The sequence below is a fragment of the Aphelocoma coerulescens genome, chromosome 31 (assembly GCF_041296385.1).
Source record: "Aphelocoma coerulescens isolate FSJ_1873_10779 chromosome 31, UR_Acoe_1.0, whole genome shotgun sequence".
NCBI classification, from domain to species: domain Eukaryota; kingdom Metazoa; phylum Chordata; class Aves; order Passeriformes; family Corvidae; genus Aphelocoma; species Aphelocoma coerulescens.
In genome coordinates this window covers 1172437-1189722 of record NC_091044.1, presented here as the reverse complement: position 1 = coordinate 1189722, position 17286 = coordinate 1172437, and the positions used below count along the sequence as shown (strand labels likewise).

Below are 17286 nucleotides of genomic sequence, written 5' to 3'. Positions count from 1 at the left end.
GGGAGGCACTGGAAATGACTGGGGAGGGACGGAGAGGAACTGGAAGGGACTGGGAGGGATTTGAGTTGCACTGGGAGGAACTGGGGGGGACTGGGAGGGACTGCGGGAGCACTGGGAGCAACTGGGAGGAACTGGGGGGCACTGGAAATGACTGGGGGGGCACTGGGAGGGACTGGGGGAGCACTGGGAACAACTGGGGGAGCACTGGGAACAACTGGGGGAGCACTGGGAGGGACTGGGAGAAACTGGGGGAGCACTGGGGGGCACTGGAAATGACTAGGGAGGGACTGGGACGGGATGGAGGAGCACTGGGAAGAACTGGGGGGCCACTGGGAGGGACTGGGAGGAACTGGGGGGCACTGGGAGGGAGGTGAAGGGGCACTGGGGGAGGTATTGAGGCAGTTTTGAGGGTTACTGGGAGCGACTGGGAGTTACTGGGAAGGACTAAGGGGGTGCACTGGGAGGGACTGGGAGCTTTGGAGTTTACTGGGATGTACTGGGATGTACTGGGACTCACTGGGCCTTACTGGGAGCCCTGCAGGAGCTGTTCCAGCAGAGCACGGGGATGTCGGGGACCCCCTTCGGCCCCCCCTGGGGGGTCCCGGCCCCCAAAAAGGGGGGGCCCCGCAAGCCCCTCCCCCCCTCCCGGCCCCCCGATGAGGGGGGGACCCCGAACCCCCCCCCGGCCCCCCCCGAGGAGGAGGAAGAGGTGAGGGGGGACTGGGAGGGACTGGGGAGGGACTGGGAGGGACTGGGGAGGAACTGGGAGGGGACTGGGGGGCGCTGAGGGGGCACTGGGGGACACTGGGAGGAACTGGGAGCAACTGGGGGGGCACTGGGGAGGGACTGGGGGGCACTGGGAGGGACTGGGGGGCACTGGGAGGGACTGGAGGGGGCACTGGGAGGAACTGGGGAGGGACTGGGAGGGCACTGGGAGGAGCTGGGAGGGCACTGGGGGGCACTGGGAGGGACTGGAGGGGGCACTGGGAGGAACTGGGGAGGGACTGGGGGGCACTGGGGAGGGACTGGGGGGCACTGGGGGGAGCACTGGGAGGGACTGGAGGGGGCACTGGGAGGAGCTGGGGGGGACTGGGAGGGACTGGGAGGAACTGGAAGGGCACTGGGAGGGACTGGGAGCGACTGGGGGGCACTGGGGGGCACTGGGGGGGTAGATTTGGGGGTGGGGGGGGAGGATTTTGGGGTCTCCCCTGACCCTCAGGGTGCCCCCCCAGGGTGACCCCCCCAGCTCCAGCCCGGAGGAGACGGACCCCGACTCCGAGGGGGACCCCCAGATCCTGCTGGCCAATGGGGGGGCTCGGTGAGGGGCTGGGGGGGTCCTGGGGGGGGCTGGGGGGGTCCTGGGGGAGCCGGGGGTGGGGCTGGGGGGGTCCTGGGGGTTTTTTGGGGGGGCCAGGGGGGTCCTGAGGGTTTTTTGGGGGGTCCTGGGGGGGTCCGGGGGGGTCCTGGGGGGGCCTGGGAGGGTCCCGGGGGGGTCCTGGGGGAGCCGGGGGGGGGCTGGGGGGGCTGGGAGGGATTTGAGGGGGCCCCAAGGGGGTTTGGGGGGGCACTGAGGGGTCCCAGGGGGTTTTTTGGGGGGGTCTGGGATGGATTTTGGGGTCTGGGGGGGTCCCAGGGGGGGTCTGGGATGGATTTTGAGGCGTGGGGGGTCCCGGGGGGTTTTGGGTAGGGTTGGGCTGGATTTTGGGGTTTAGGGGGGCTTTGGGGGGGTCTGGGATGGATTTTGGGGTTCAGGGGGTCCCAAGGGGGTTTTGGGGGGATCTGGGATGGATTTTGGGGTCTGGGTGGGTCCCAGGGGGGGTTTTGGGGGGCACTGAGGGGTCCCAGGGGGGGTTTTGGATGGATTTTGGGGTCTGGGGGGTCCCAGGGGAGGTTTTGGGGGGGTCTGGGATGGATTTTGGGGTCTGGGGGGTCCCGGGGGTTTTTGGGTGGGGTTGGGATGGATTTTGGGGTTCAGGGGGTCCCAGGGGGGGTCTGGGATGGATTTTGGGGTTCAGGGGGTCCCGGGGGGGGGGTCTGGGATGGATTTTGGGGTTCAGGGGGTCCCGGGGGGGGGGTCTGGGATGGATTTTGGGGTTCAGGGGGTCCCGGGGGGGGGGTCTGGGATGGGTTTTGGGGTTCAGGGGGTCCCAGGGGGGGTCTGGGATGGGTTTTGGGGTTCAGGGGGTCCCCGCTGACGCCCCTCCCCCGCAGGCCCCACCGGCCCCGCCCCGGGGGGCTCTGGGGGTCCCGGCCCCCCCCCATCCCCCCCCCTGCTCCCCCCCCAGCTCCCCCCTGGACCTGGACTCGGAGGAGGAGCTGCAGATCGATGAGACCCCCCCCCGGCGGGGCCCCCGCCGCCTGCCCCGTGGGTACCCCCAAACCTGACCCGAAACACCCCAAAACCGCCCCCAAACCTGACCCGAAACACCCCAAAACTGCCCCAAACCTGACCCGAAACACCCCAAAACTGCCCCAAACCTGACCCAAAACTGCCCCAAACCTGACCCAAAACTGCCCCAAACCTGACCCGAAGCACCCAAAAACTGCCCCAAAACCACCCCCAAACCTGACCCGAAACACCCAAAAACTGCCCCAAAACCGCCCCCAAACCTGACCCGAAACACCCAAAAACTGCCCCAAAACCACCCCCAAACCTGACCCGAAACACCCAAAAACTGCCCCAAACCTGACCCGAAACACCCAAAAACTGCCCCAAAACTGCCCCCAAACCTGACCCGAAACACCCAAAAACTGCCCCAAAATCGCCCCCAAACCTGACCCGAAGCACCCAAAAACTGCCCCAAACCTGACCCAAACCTGACCCGAAACACCCAAAAACTGCCCCAAAACCACCCCCAAACCTGACCCGAAACACCCAAAAACTGCCCCAAAACTGCCCCCAAACCTGACCCGAAACACCCAAAAACTGCCCCAAAACCGCCCCCAAACCTGACCCAAAACACCCAAAAACTGCCCCAAAACCAGCCCCAGACCTGACCCAAAACACCCAAAAACTGCCCCAAACCTGACCCAAACCTGCCCCAAAACACCCAAAAACTGCCCCAAAACCGCCCCCAAACCTGACCTTAAATACCCAAAAACTGCCCCAAACCTGATCCGAAACACCCAAAAACTGCCCCAAAACCACCTCCAAACCTGACCCGAAACACCCAAAACTGCCCCAAACCTGACCTTAAACAGCCCCAAACCTGACCCAAAACACCCCAAAACTGCCCCAAAACAGCCCCAAACCTGACCTGAAACACCCAAAAACTGCCCAAAAACTGACCCAAAACCGCCCCCAAACCTGACCCAAAACACCCCAAAACTGCCCCTAAACAGCCCTAAACCTGACCCAAAACACCCCAAAAACAGCCCCAAACCTGACCCAAACCAGCCCCAAAACCGCCCCAAAACCGCCCCTAAACAGCCCCAAACCTGACCCAAACCAGCCCCAAACCCAGCCCCAAACCTGACCCAAAACTCCCCAAAACACCCCAAAAACTGACCCAAAACCACCCCTAAACAGCCCCAAAACCAGCCCCAAAACAGCCCCAACCCCCGTTTTTGGGGTCTCTGCCCCCCCCCCAAACCCCCCCAATTTTGGTGTCTCTGCCCCCCCCAAACCCCCCCAATTTTGGGGTCTCTGCCCTCCCCCCAACCCCCGTTTTTGGGGTCCCCCCAGGGCTCCCCCGGAAGCTGCCCCGGGCCAAGCCCTGCTCGGACCCCAACCGGGTGCGGGAGCCGGGGGAGGTCGACTTCGACATCGAGGTGGGGCTGGGGGCTTTGGGGGGGCTTTGGGTGGCTCCCAGGGGGGCTTTGGGGGGGCTCGGGGGGGTCCCAGAGGGGCTCTGGGCAGTTTTTGGGGGGCTCTGGGGGGGTTTTGGGGGGAATCTGGGCAGTTCTGGGGGGAGTTTGGGGGGGTTTTGGGGAACTCTGGGGGGGGTTTTGGAGGGCTCTGGGCAGTTTTTGGGGGGCCTGGGGGGGTTTTGGGGGGCTCTGGGCAGTTTTTGGGGGGTTCTGGGGGGGTTTTGGAGGGGTTTTGGGGCTTCTGGGCAGTTTTTGGGGGGTTTTGGGAGGCTCTGGGGGATCCCAGAAGGGCTCTGGGCAGGTTTTGGGGGCCTGGGGGGGCACTGGGGGGGGTTTTGGGGGGCTCTTGGCAGTTTTTGGGGGCCTGGGGGGGTTTTGGGGGGCTCTGGGCAGTTTTTGGGGGGTTCTGGGGGGCACTGGGGGGTTTTGGAGGGGTTTTGGGGGGCTCTGGGCAGTTTTTGGGGGGTTCTGGGGGGGGTTTTGGGGGCTTTGGGCAGTTTTTGGGGGATTTTGGGGCCAGTTTTGGAGTGGTTTGGGGTGTTTGGGGGTATTTTGGGGGTGTTTGGGGTGGTTTGGGGGTGTTTGGGGGATTTTGGGGCCAGTTTTGGAGTGGTTTGGGGTGTTTGGGGGTATTTTGGGGATGTTTGGGGTGGTTTTGGGGTATTTTGGGGGTGGTTTTGGGGTGGCTTGGGGTGTTTGGAGTGTTTGGGGTATTTTGGGGCCGGTTTTGGGGTGGTTTCGGTGTGTTTGGGGGTATTTTGAGGGTGTTTGGGGTGGTTTTGGGGTGTTTTGGGGGCGTTTGGGCTGGTTTGGGGTATTTTGGGGCAGTTTGGGCTGGTTTGGGGTGTTTGGAGTGGTTTTGGGGTATTTTGGGGCTGGTTTTGGGGTGGTTTGGGATGGTTGGGGGTGTTTGGGGTGGTTTTGGGGTATTTTGGGGCCGGTTTGGGGCAGTTTGGGGTGGTTTTGGGGTTTTTTTGGGGCCGGTTTTGGGGAGGTTTGGGGTGGTTGGGGGTGTTTGGGGCCGGTTTGGGGTGTTTGGGGTGGTTTTGGGGTAGTTTGGGGCCGGTTTTGGTGCAGTTTGGGGTGTTTGGGGTGGTTTTGGGGTATTTTGGGGCCAGTTTGGGGCCGGTTGGGGGTGTTTGGGGTGGTTTTGGGGTATTTTGGGGCCGGTTTGGTGCAGTTTGGGGTGTTTGGGGTGGTTTTGGGGTATTTTGGGGCCGGTTTGGGGCCGGTTTGGGGTGTTTGGGGTGGTTTTGGGGTAGTTTGGGGCCGGTTTTGGGGCGGTTTGGGCTGTTTCTGACCCCCTGCCCCCCAGGAGGATTACACCACGGACGAGGAGGACGAGGGGGGCGCGGGGGGCAGCGCCGGCATCCTGGACCTGCTCAAGGCCAGCCGGCAAGTGGGGGGCTCCGAGTACCCCCAGCTCAGGTTTGGGGGGGCCTGGGGGGCTCGGGGGGGGCTTTGAGGGGGGGCTCAGCTGGAGTTGGGGGTCCCCAGGGGGCTGGGAGGGGTCCCCAGGTCTTCTTAGGGGGGCTGGGGTTTGGTTTGGGGGGTCATGGGTTGGGTTTGGGGGGGTCGCTGGGGGATATTTGGGGGTCCTTGGGGGTTATTTGGGGGTCCCTGGGGGTTATTGGGGGTCCCTGGGGGTTATTTGGGGCTCCCTGGGGGTTATTTGGGATCATGGGTTGGGTTTTGGGGGGTCTCTGGGGGGATATTTGGTGTCATGGGTTGGGTTTGGGGGGGTCCCTGGGGGTTATTTGGGGGTCCCTAGGGGGTATTTGAGGTCATGGGTTGGATTTTGGGGGTCCCTGGGGGTTATTGGGGGGTCCCTGGGGGTTATTTGGGGTCATGGATTGGGTTTGAGGGGCTCCTTGGGGGCTTTGGGAGGGTCCCTGGAGGTTATTGGGGGTCCCTGGGGGTTATTTGAGGTCATGGGTTGGGTTTGGGGGGGTCCCTGGGGGTTATTTGGGGGTCCCTAGGGGGTATTTGAGGTCATGGGTTGGGTTTTGGGGGTCCCTGGGGGTTATCTGGGGTCGTGAGTTGGGTTTTGGGGAGTCCCTGGGGGTTACTTGCAGTCCCTGGGGGTTGTTTGGGGTCATGGATTGGGTTTGGGGGAGTCCCTGGAGGTTATTGGGGGTCCCTGGGGGTTATTTGAGGTCATGGGTTGGGTTTTGGGGGTCCCTGGGGGTTATTTGGGGTCATAGGTTGGGTTTTGGGGGTCCCTGGGGGCTTTGAGGGAACTGAGGTTGGGTTTAGGGAGTCCCTGGAGGTTATTGGGGTCCCTGGGGGCTTTGGGGGAGCTGAGGTTGGTTTTGGGGGGTCCCTGGGGGTTTTTGGGGGGTCCCTGGAGGTTATCTGGGATCATGGGTTGGGTTTTGGGGTCCCTGGAGGTTATCTGGGGTCATGGGTTGGGTTTTGGGGGTTCCCTGGGGGTTATTTGGGCTCACACCTTGTTTTTTGGGGAGTCCCTGGGGCTTTTTGGCAGGTCCCTGGGGGTTATTTGAGGTCATGGGTTGGGTTTTGGGGGTCCCTGGGGGTTTTGTGGGGGCTGAGGTTGGTTTTGGGGGTTTCCTGGGGGTTATTTGGACTCACGGGCTGGGTTTTTGGGGAGTCCCTGGGGCTTTTTGGGGGGTCCTTGGAGGTTATCTGGGGTCATGGGTTGGGTTTTGGGGGGTCCCTGGAGGTTATCTGGGGTCATGGGTTGGGTTTTGGGGGGTTCCTGGGGGTTATTTGGGCTCACACCTTGTTTTTGGGGGAGTCCCTGGGGGTTTTTGGGGGGTCCCTGGAGGTTATCTGGGGTCATAGGTTGGGTTTTGGGGTCCCTGGAGGTTATCTGGGGTCATAGGTTGGGTTTTGGGGTCCCTGGAGGTTATCTGGGGTCATGGGTTGGGTTTTGGGGGGTTCCCTGGAGGTTATCTGGGGTCATGGGTTGGGTTTTGGGGGGTTCCCTGGGGGTTATTTGGGGTCATGGGTTGGGTTTTGGGGTCCCTGGAGGTTATCTGGGGTCATGGGTTGGGTTTTGGGGGTTCCCTGGGGGTTATTTGGGGTCATGGGTTGGGTTTTGGGGTCCCTGGAGGTTATCTGGGGTCATGGGTTGGGTTTTGGGGGTTCCCTCGTGGTTATTTGGGCTCACACCTTGTTTTTTGGGCAGTCCCTGGGGCTTTTTGGGCTCTCTGACCTCCCATTCGGGACTCCCAGATATGCCCTGACCCCCCCCAAACCCCCATTTTTTTTTTTCCCCCCCCCTTTCCCCACCCCCCCAGCGAGGCGCCCGCGTCGCCCAGCACGCGCGAGGCCATCCAGGGCATGCTCTGCATGGCCAACTTGCCCGCGGGCACCGCCCTGGGCCCCCCCGGCTGGTGGGCAGGGGCCGGGGGGCCCGACAGGGGCGGGGCCGGGGGCTCGGGGGGGCCCCGCAGAGCCCCCCCAGCCCCCCGGAGCACGGACAGCGAGGCCGAGGGCAGCCTGGACGAGCAGGACAGCCTGGGGGCCTGCTTCAAGGACGCCGAGTACAGTGAGTGCGCCGGGGAGGGGGGGGGGGACACGGCCTGGGAGCCCCCCCTGAGGGAACCCCACCCCCACAGGATCCCCCCCAGAGAATCCCATCCCTTTGGGACCCCCCCCGAGGGAATCCCACCCCCCTGAGATCCCCCCAGAGAACCCCACTCCCACAGGATCCCCCTGAGGGAATCTCACCCCTTTGGGACCCCCTGAGGGAACTGGGACCCCCCCTGAGGGAACCCCACCCCTTTGGGATCCCCCTGAGGGAACCCCACCTCCCTGGGAACCCCCAGAGAATCCCACCCCCACAGGATCCCCCCTGAGGGAACCCCACCCCCACAGGATCCCCCCAGAGAATCCCACTCCCACAGGATCCACCCTGAGGGAATCTCACCCCTTTGGGACCCCCCCAGAGAACCCCACCCCCACATGATCCCTCCCAGAGAATCCCACTCCCACAGGATCCACCCTGAGGGAACCCACCCCTTTGGGATCCCCGAGGGAACCCCACCCCCACAGGATCCCCCCCAGAGAATCCCACTCCCACAGGATCCACCCTGAGGGAACCCCACCCCTTTGGGATCCCCCTGAGGGAACCCCACCCCCCTGGGACCCCCCCAGAGAACCCCACCCCCACAGGATCCACCCTGAGGGAATCCCACCCCCACAGGACCCCCCCAGAGAATCCCATCCCCACAGGATCCACCCTGAGGGAACCCCATCCCCACAGGATCCCCCCTGAGGGAGCCCCACCCCCCTGAGACCCCCCCAGAGAATCCCACCCCCACAGGATCCCCCCCAGAGAATCCCACCCCCACAGGATCCACCCTGAGGGAACCCCACCCCCCTGGGACCCCCCCAGAGAACCCCACCCCCACAGGATCCACCCTGAGGGAATCCCACCCCTTTGGGATCCCCCTGAGGGAATCTCACCCCTTTGGGACCCCCCCAGAGAATCCCACTCCCACAGGATCCACCCTGAGGGAACCCCACCCCCACAGGATCCACCCTGAGGGAACCCACCCCCACAGGATCCCCCCAGAGAATCCCACTCCCACAGGATCCCCCCTGAGGGAACCCCACCCCCACAGGATCCCCCCCAGAGAATCCCACCCCCACAGGATCCACCCTGAGGGAATCCCACCCCCCTGAGACCCCCCCAGAGAACCCCACTCCCACAGGATCCCCCCTGAGGGAATCCCACCCCTTTGGGACCCCCTGAGGGAACTGGGACCCCCCCTGAGGGAACCCCACCCCTTTGGGATCCCCCTGAGGGAACCCCACCCGCCTGGGAGCCCCCCAGAGAACCCCACCCCCACAGGATCCCCCCCAGAGAATCCCACTCCCACAGGATCCCCCCTGAGGGAATCCCACCCCCACAGGATCCCCCCCAGAGAATCCCACCCCCACAGGATCCACCCTGAGGGAACCCCACCCCCACAGGATCCCCCCCAGAGAATCCCACCCCCACAGGATCCACCCTGAGGGAACCCCACCCCTTTGGGATCCCCCTGAGGGAACCCCACCCCCCTGAGACCCCCCCAGAGAACCCCACCCCCACAGGATCCACCCTGAGGGAATCTCACCCCTTTGGGACCCCCTCAGAGAATCCCACCCCCATAGGATCCACCCTGAGGGAGCCCCACCCCCCTGGGACCCCCCCAGAGAACCCCACCCCCACAGGATCCCCCCCAGAGAATCCCACCCCCACAGGATCCACCCTGAGGGAATCCCATCCCCCTGGGACCCCCCCAGAGAACCCCACCCCCACATGATCCCCCCTGAGGGAATCCCACCCCTGAGACACCCCCTGAGGGAATCCCACCCCTTTGGGACCCCCCCGAGGGAACCCCACCCCCCTGAGACCCCCCCAGAGAATCCCACCCCCACAGGATCCACCCTGAGGGAATCCCACCCCCACAGGATCCACCCTGAGGGAATCTCACCCCTTTGGGACCCCCCCAGAGAATCCCATCCCTTTGGGACCCCCCCCAGAGGGAATCCCACCCCTTTCGGACCCCCCCAGGTGAATCCCACCCCCTGGGACCCCCCCAAGGGAATCCCACCCCTTTGGGACCCCCTCAGAGCCAACCGGGACCCCCCCCCCGAGGGAATCCCACCCTCAGGACCCAACCCAGAGCCAATCCCACCCTGGGAACCCCCTGAGGGAATCCCACCCTTTTGGGACCCCCTGAGGGAACCCCACCCCCCTGAGACCCCCCCAGAGAATCCCACCCCCACAGGATCCACCCTGAGGGAATCCCACCCCCACAGGATCCCCCTGAGGGAACCCCACCCCTTTGGGACCCCCTGAGGGAACCCACCCCCACAGGATCCCCCCAGAGAATCTCACCCCCACAGGATCCCCCCTTGAGGGAACCCCACCCCTTTGGGACCCCCCCTGAGGGAACCCCACCCCCACAGGATCCCCCCCGAGGGAATCCCACCCCCCTGGGACCCCCCCAGAGAATTCCACCCCCACAGGATCCCCCCCGAGGGAATCTCACCCCTTTGGGACCCACCCTGAGGGAACCCCACCCATTTGGGACCCCCCCAGAGAATCCCACCCCCACAGGATCCCCCCTGAGGGAACCCACCCCTGAGACCCCCCCTGAGGGAACCCCACCCCTTTGGGATCCCCCTGAGGGAGCCCCACCCCTGAGACCCCCCCTGAGGGAATCCCACCCCCACAGGATCCACCCTGAAGGAATCCCACCCCCAGGACCCCTCCCCCCCCCCCCAGAGGGAACCCCACCCCCCTGGGACCCCCCCCCCGAGGGAATCCCACCCACGGGTGAATCCCACCCCCTGGGACCCCCCAAACCCCCTCAAGAACCCCCCAAACTTCCCTCAGGTCTCCCCCAAACCCCCCCAGGACCCCCCAAACCTCCCTCAAACCCCCTCAAGGACCCCCAAACCTCCCCAAATCCCCCCCAAATCCTCTCAAGGACCCCCAAAACCTCCCCTGGGTCCCCCCCAAACCTCCCCAAATCTCCCCAAACCCCCTCAAGGACCCTCCTCAAACCTCCCCAAATCCCCCCAAACCCTCTCAAGGCCCCCCAAACCTCCCCGAAGCCCCCCCAAATCCTCTCAAGGACCCCCAAAACCTCCCCTGCGTCCCCCCCAAACCTCCCCAAATCCCCCCAAACACCATCAGGGACCCTCCAAACCTCCCCAAGTCCCCCCAAACCCCCCCAGGACCCCCCCAAACCCCTCTAGGACCCCCCAAACCTCCCACAAACCCACTCAAGGATCCCCCAAATCCCCCCAAACCCCCCTAGGATGCCCCAAACCTCCCCAAATCCCCCCAAACCCCCCTAGGACCTCCCCAAATCCCCCCAAAAGCCCCCTAGGACCTCCCCAAAACCCATCAAGGACCCCCCAAACCTCCCCAAATCTCCCCAAAACCCCTCAGGACCCCCCGAACCTCCCCAAATCCCCCCCAAACCCCATCAGGGACTCCCCAAACCGCATCAGGGACCCTCCAAACCTCCCCAAGTCCCCCCAAACCCCTCTAGGACCCCCCAAACCTCCCCAAATCCCCCCAAATCCCCCTAGGACCCCCCCAAAACCCCTCAGGACCCCCCGAACCTCCCCAAATCCCCCCAAAAGCCTTCAAGGACCCCCCAAACCTCCCCAAATCCCCCCAAACCCCCCTAGGACCCCCCAAAGCTCCCCAAATCCCCCCCAAACCCCCTCCAGGACACCCCAAACCTCCCCAAACCCCCCCCAAACCCCCTCAAGGACCCCCAAAACCTCCCCAAATCCCCCCAAACCCCCCTAGGACCTCCCGAAACCCCTCTAGGACCCCCCAAACCTCCCCCAAACCCTCTCAAGGACCCCCCAAATCCCCCCCAAACCCCATCAGGGACCCCCCAAACCCCATCAGGGACCCCCCCAAACCTCCCCAAGTCTCCCCAGACCCCCCAAACCCCCTCAAGGACCCCCCAGACCTCCCCCAAACCCCCTCAAGGACCCCCCAAATCTCCCCCAAACCCCCTCAAGAACCCCCCAAATCCCCCTCAAACCCCCTCAAGGACCCCCCAAACCTCTCCAAATCCCCCCCAAACCCCCTCAAGGACCTCCCCAAACCCCCTCAGGACCCCCCTGACCCCCCCTTTTCCTGCCCCCCCCCCCAGTTTACCCCTCGCTGGAGTCGGACGAGGACGACCCCGCCCTCAAATCGCTCCCCAAAAAGAAGAAGGTGACGGACGACGCCCCCTGGAGCCCCAAAGGTTTGGGGGGGTCCTGGGGGGGCTCTGGGGGGGCTTTTGAGGGGGTTTGGGGGGGCTTCAGGTGGGGGGAGGGGGGGGTTGAGGGGAAATTCGGGGAGTTTGGGGGAGGTTTGGGGGGGTCCCCAGGGACTGGGGGGGGATTTGGGGGGGCTGGGGGGAATTTGGGGTCCCTGGGGGGTCCCGGGCCCCTCCTCCTTTGGGGCAGGGGCTGATTTTGGGGTGACCCCCTCAGGGCATCTCCCCCTTTATTCAGTGTCTGATTTTGGGGTCCCTCCCTGGATTTGGGGTCTGATTTTGGGGGGTCCCCCCTTTGCCATGGTCTCGTTTTGGGGTGTCCCCCTTGGCTCGATGCCTGATTTTGGGGTGTCACCCTTGGTTCAGGATCTGATTTTGGGGTCCCTGCACTTTGTTCGATGCCTGATTTTGGGGGGTCCCCCCTTTCGTTTGGGATCTGATTTTGGGGTGTCCCCCCGTTTGTGTGGTGCCTGATTTTGGGGTTCCTCCTTTATTTGGGACCTGATTCTGGGCTGTCTCCCCCTTTGCCCTGCTCTGATTTCGGGGTGTCCCCGTTTATTCAGTGTCCAATTTTGGGGTGTCCCCCCTTTATTCAGTGCCCGATTTCGGGGTTCCCCCCCCTTTATTCCCTGCTCCGATTTCGGGGTGTCCCCCCTTTATTCCCTGCTCCAATTTCAGGGTCCCCCCTTTATTCCCTGTTCCGATTTCGGGGCTCCCCCTTTATTCAATGTCCAATTTCGGGGTCCCCCCTTTATTCCCTGCTCCGATTTCGGGGTCCCCCCTTTATTCCCTGCTCCGATTTCGGGGTTTCCCCCTTTATTCCCTGCTCCGATTTTGGGGTTTTGGGGAGTCCCCCCTTTATTCAATGTCCGATTTCGGGGTCCCCCCCTTTATTCCCTGCTCCGATTTCGGGGTCCCCCCTTTATTGAATGTCCGTTTTTGGGGTGTCCCCCCTTTATTCCTTGCTCCGATTTCAGGGTCCCCCCTTTATTGAATGTCCGATTTTGGGGTGTCCCCCCTTTATTCAATGTCCAATTTCGGGGTTCTCCCCCTTTATTCAATGTCCAATTTCGGGGTGTCCCCCTTTATTCAATGTCTGATTTCGGGGTGTCCCCCTTTATTCCCTGCTCCGATTTCGGGGTTCCCCCCCTTCATTCCCTGCTCCGATTTCGGGGTCCCCCCCTTTATTCCCTGCTCTGATTTCGGGGTCCCCCCCTTTATTCCCTTCTCCGATTTCGGGGTGTCCCCCCTTTATTCCCTGCTCTGATTTCGGGGTCCCCCCCTTTATTCCCTGCTCCAATTTCGGGGTGTCCCCCCTTTATTCCCTGCTCCAATTTCGGGGTCCCCCTTTTATTCAATGTCCAATTTCGGGGTTCCCCCCTTCATTCCCTGCTCCGATTTCGGGGTCCCCCCCTTTATTCCCTGCTCCGATTTCGGGGTGTCCCCCTTTATTCCCTGCTCCGATTTCGGGGTTTTGGGGTGTCCCCCCTTTATTCAATGTCCAATTTCGGGGTCCCCCCCTTTATTCAATGTCCAATTTCGGGGTGTCCCCCCTTTATTCCCTGCTCCAATTTCGGGGTGTCCCCCCTTCCTTCCCTGCTCCGATTTCGGGGTCCCCCCCTGCCCCCCTCACGTGGGGCTCCCTCTGTCCCCAGCCCGGGTGACGCCGTCGCTGCCCCGCCAGAGCCGCCCGGTGCGGGAGGGGACCCGCGTGGCCTCCGTGGAGACCGGGCTGGCGGCCGCCGCCGCCAAACTGGCCCAGCAGGTGAACTGGGAGCACTGGGAGCACTGGGAGCACTGGGGAGGATGTCGGGGGGGGCGGGGAATTGGGTTTTAGGGGGAATTTAGGGGGTCTGGGGGGATTTGGGGTGGGAATCCAGGGGGGTTTGAGGGGGGTTGGGGCTGTCAGGGGGGGATTTGGGGGTGTCAAAGTGGCCCAGTGGGTGAACTGGGAGCACTGGGAGCACTGGGAGGGATGTCGGGGGGGGAATTTGGGGAGGTTTGGGGGAATTTAGGGGGTCTGGGGGGATTTGGGGTGGGAATCCAGGGGGGTTTGAGAGGGGTTGGGGCTGTCAGGGGGGGATTTGGGGGTGTCAGAGTGGCCCAGGGGGTGAACTGGGAGCACTCGGAGCACTGGGGGGGAATTTGGGGGGTGGTTTGGGGTTTGGGGGTGCCTTTAGGGGATCCAGGGGGTGTTTGAGGGGGATCCAGGAGACTTTTGGGGCATTTATGGGGTCCAATGATTTGGGGTTTTGGGGGGGGCACATTTAGGGGATCCAGGGAACTTTTGGGGCATTTATGGGGTCCAGAGTGCTTTGGGGCTTGGGGGTGCCTTTAGGGGATCCAGGGGCCTTTTGGGGGATTTATGGGGTTCAGAGTGCTTTGGGGTTTGGGGGTGCATTTAGGGCATCCAGGGGGTGTTTAAGGGGGATCCAGGGGACTTTTGGGGTATTTATGGGGTCCAGAGTGCTTTGGGGTTTGGGGGGGGCTATTTAAGGGATCCAGGAGACTTTTGGGGTATTTATGGGGTCCAGAGTGCTTTGGGGTTTTGGGGTGCATTTATGGGATCCAGGGTGCTTTTGAGGGGGATCCAGGGGGCTTTTGGGGCATTTATCGGGTCCAGAGTGCTTTGGGGTTTGGGGGTGCATTTAGGGCATCCAGGGGGTGTTTAAGGAGGATCCAGGGGACTTTTGGGATATTTATGGGGTCCAGAGTGCTTTGGGGTTTGGGGGTGCACATTTAGGGGCTCCGGGGGGGTTCTGGAGGCGATTGGCCCTTGGGGTGGGGGGGGGGGTATTTAGGATAATTCGGGGTGGGGGTCAGACCCCACAACCCCCCCCATAGCCCCCCCTAACCCACCCCCCCCCAGGAGCACCGCAAGCTGCAGCGCAGGAAGGGCCCGGCCAAGCGCCGCCCCCCCTCGCCCCCCTCCCCCGAGGAGGAAGAGGAGGAGGAGGAAGAAGAGGAGGAGGAAGAAGAGGAGGACGAGGAGGACGAAGAGCCCGAGCCTGACCCCGAGGGGGACCCGGAGCCGGAAGCGGAGCTGGGGGGGGGCGAAGCCGAGGCCGAGCCCCCCCCGGAGCCCCCCCCGGAGCTGCCGTACCCCCCCAGCCTGGCTGACCACGAGTACACGGCGCGGCCGGGGGGGCCGGGACCCCTCCCCGGGGCTCAGCCGGGCCGTGCCCCCACCCCCATGGCCCCGGGGGTCTTCCTGAGCCAGCGCCGGGCACCCCCCGGCACCGCCCCCCCCAGCCACGGTGAGAGGGGTGGGGGGTGGGGAGGGGGCTGGGTGTGATCTGGGGGGGGTTTGGGGGGTCCGGGGGGAGTTTGGAGGGGGTTTTGGGGGGGTGCTGAGGTGGGTCCAGGTGGGTTTGATGGAGTTTGGGGGCTCCGGGGGGAGTTTTGGGGGTCTGGGGGGAGTTTTGGGGGTCCGGGGGGAGTTTGGAGGGGGTTTTGGGGGGGTACTGAGGTGGGTCCAGGTGGGTCTGATGGAGTTTGGGGGCTCCAGGGGGAGTTTTGAGGGGATTTTTGGGAGGATTTGGGGATGTCTGGAGGATTTTGGGGGTGCTGAGGGGACTCCAGGTGGGTCTGATGGAGTTTGGGGGCTCCAGGGGGAGTTTTGAGGGGATTTTTGGGAGGATTTGGGGATGTCTGGAGGATTTTGGGGGTGCTGAGGGGGCTCCAGGTGGGTCTGATGGAGTTTGGGGGCTCCAGGGGGAGTTTTGAGGGGATTTTTGGGAGGATTTGGGGATGTCTGGAGGATTTTGGGGGTGCTGAGGGGGCTCCAGGTGGGTCTGATGGAGTTTGGGGGCTCCAGGGGGAGTTTTGAGGGGATTTTTGGGAGGATTTGGGGATGTCTGGAGGATTTTGGGGGTGCTGAGGGGGCTCCAGGTGGGTCTGATGGAGTTTGGGGGCTCTGAGGGAGTGTCTGGGCTGGACTTCGGGGTCGGTTCGTGAAGCGCCGAGAGGGCGGGGGGCTGCAGGGGGCTCTGGGGGTGTCTGAGGGGGTTTTGAGGGGCTCTGAAGGGGCTTTGGGGGGCTCTGAGAGGATTTGGGGGGGCTCTGAGGGGGTTTTGGGAGGTTTTGGGGGGCTCTGAAGGGGTTTTGGGGGACTTTGGGGAGCTCTGAAGGGGTTTTGGGGGTGTCTGAGGGGGCTTTGGGCGGCTCTGGGGGTGTTTAGGGGGTGTCTGAGGGGGTTTTGGGGGGCTTTGGGGGGCTCTGAGGGGGCTTTGGGGGCCTCTGAGGGGGTATCCGGGGGCTCTGAGGGGGTTATCAGGGGCTCTGAGCGGGTTTTGGGGGACTTTGGGGAGCTCTGAAGGGGTTTTGGGGGCTCTGAGGGGGTTTAGGGGGTGTCTGAGGGTGTTTTGGGGGACTCTGAAGGGGTTTTGGGGGTGTCTGAGGGTGTTTTGGGAGGCTCTGAGGGTGTTTTGGGGGGCTCTGAGGGGGTTTAGGGGGTTTATGAGGGTGTTTTGGGGGCTCTGAGGGGGTTTAGGGGGTTTATGAGGGTGTTTTGGGGGCTCTGAGGGGGTTTAGGGGGTCTATGAGGGTGTTTTGGGGGCGTCTGAGGGGGTTTGGGGGGCTGTGAGGGGGCTCTGAGCGGGTTTAGGGGGCTCTGAGCGGGTTTAGGGGGTCTATGAGGGGGTTTAGGGGGTCTATGAGGGGGTTTAGGGGGGCTCTGAGGGGGTTTTGGGGGCTCTGAGCGGGTTTAGGGGGTCTATGAGGGGATTTAGGGGGCTCTGAGGGGGTTTAGGGGGGCTCTGAGCGGGTTTAGGTGGGCTCTGAGGGGGTGTCCTGGCGCCGTCCCGCTGAGGCCGCGGTGCCGCCGCAGGGAAGCGGCCGCGGAAGGGTTTGGCCACGGCCAAGCAGCGCCTGGGCCGCATCCTCAAGATCCACCGCAACGGGAAACTGCTGCTCTGAGGGCGGGGCCCGGACACGCCCGGGGGCGTGGCCACGCAGGCCCCGCCCACCCACGGCCACGCCCACCGCACTGTGGAGCCGAGGGGACGGACACGCCCACAGTGGGCGGGGCCTGGACGACGACCACGCCCTGCCAGGCTCCGCCCACCCCGCGGTGTGAGGGAGGGGCTGCGCGGAGGGGGCGGGGCCCGACGGGGCCACGCCCACAAAGGTGGTGCCCGCTAAAAGGGGCGTGGCTTGTACCGGGCCACGCCCACAACGCGGAGCCCACCGAGGCCACGCCCACCGCCGGTACAGGCAAAGGCATCGCCCAAAAAAGGGGGCATGGCCACGATAAACCACGCCCACCATGAGACACAAACCACGCCCCCAAAAGGGTCGGGCTGCTGCCTGGCCCCGCCCACCGCCGCTCCCGCCCTCCCATTGGCTGTGGCTGAGCTGGGGGCGGGGCCTTCTCCTTCCCGCGCTCAGGCGATTGGCCAAGCCCCGCCCCACAGCTGCGGAGGGGGCGGGGCCGTTTCTGATTGGTTCCCGCTGAGGATTTTTTTTTTTGGTTGTTGTTGCCCCTCCCCCAAGTGTCTTCAGGTTGATTGACGGGGGCGGAGCCGCTTCCCATTGGCTGCCCCGGTTTTGTAGGCGTGTCCGGAGGCCGCGGCCCCGCCCCCCTTTTGTATTTGTAGAATAAAAGGAAAAAAAAAAAAAAAAAAAAAAAAAAAAATCCCGGAATTGGTGAAAAAGTGACCCGGGCTGGGTCACGTGACCCCCGCAGCGCGCGCCGCCGGGCGAAATCTCGCGAGACCTCGCGCTC

General features: G+C 63.9%; 1 protein-coding gene across 1 annotated transcript in view; it reads left to right on the top strand.

The window, feature by feature from the left end:
* Positions 1–17191, top strand: part of PHF8 (PHD finger protein 8) — a 39126-nt gene extending 21935 nt beyond the window's left edge. The window contains 10 exon segments of the mRNA XM_068998259.1: positions 542–709; positions 1233–1318; positions 2286–2365; positions 3686–3771; positions 5126–5238; positions 7074–7324; positions 11451–11546; positions 13217–13326; positions 14431–14818; positions 16390–17191. Coding sequence (XP_068854360.1) covers positions 542–709; positions 1233–1318; positions 2286–2365; positions 3686–3771; positions 5126–5238; positions 7074–7324; positions 11451–11546; positions 13217–13326; positions 14431–14818; positions 16390–16478 — 1467 coding nt within the window. The 3' untranslated portion in view covers positions 16479–17191.
* The last annotated feature ends 95 nt before the right edge of the window (positions 17192–17286 follow it).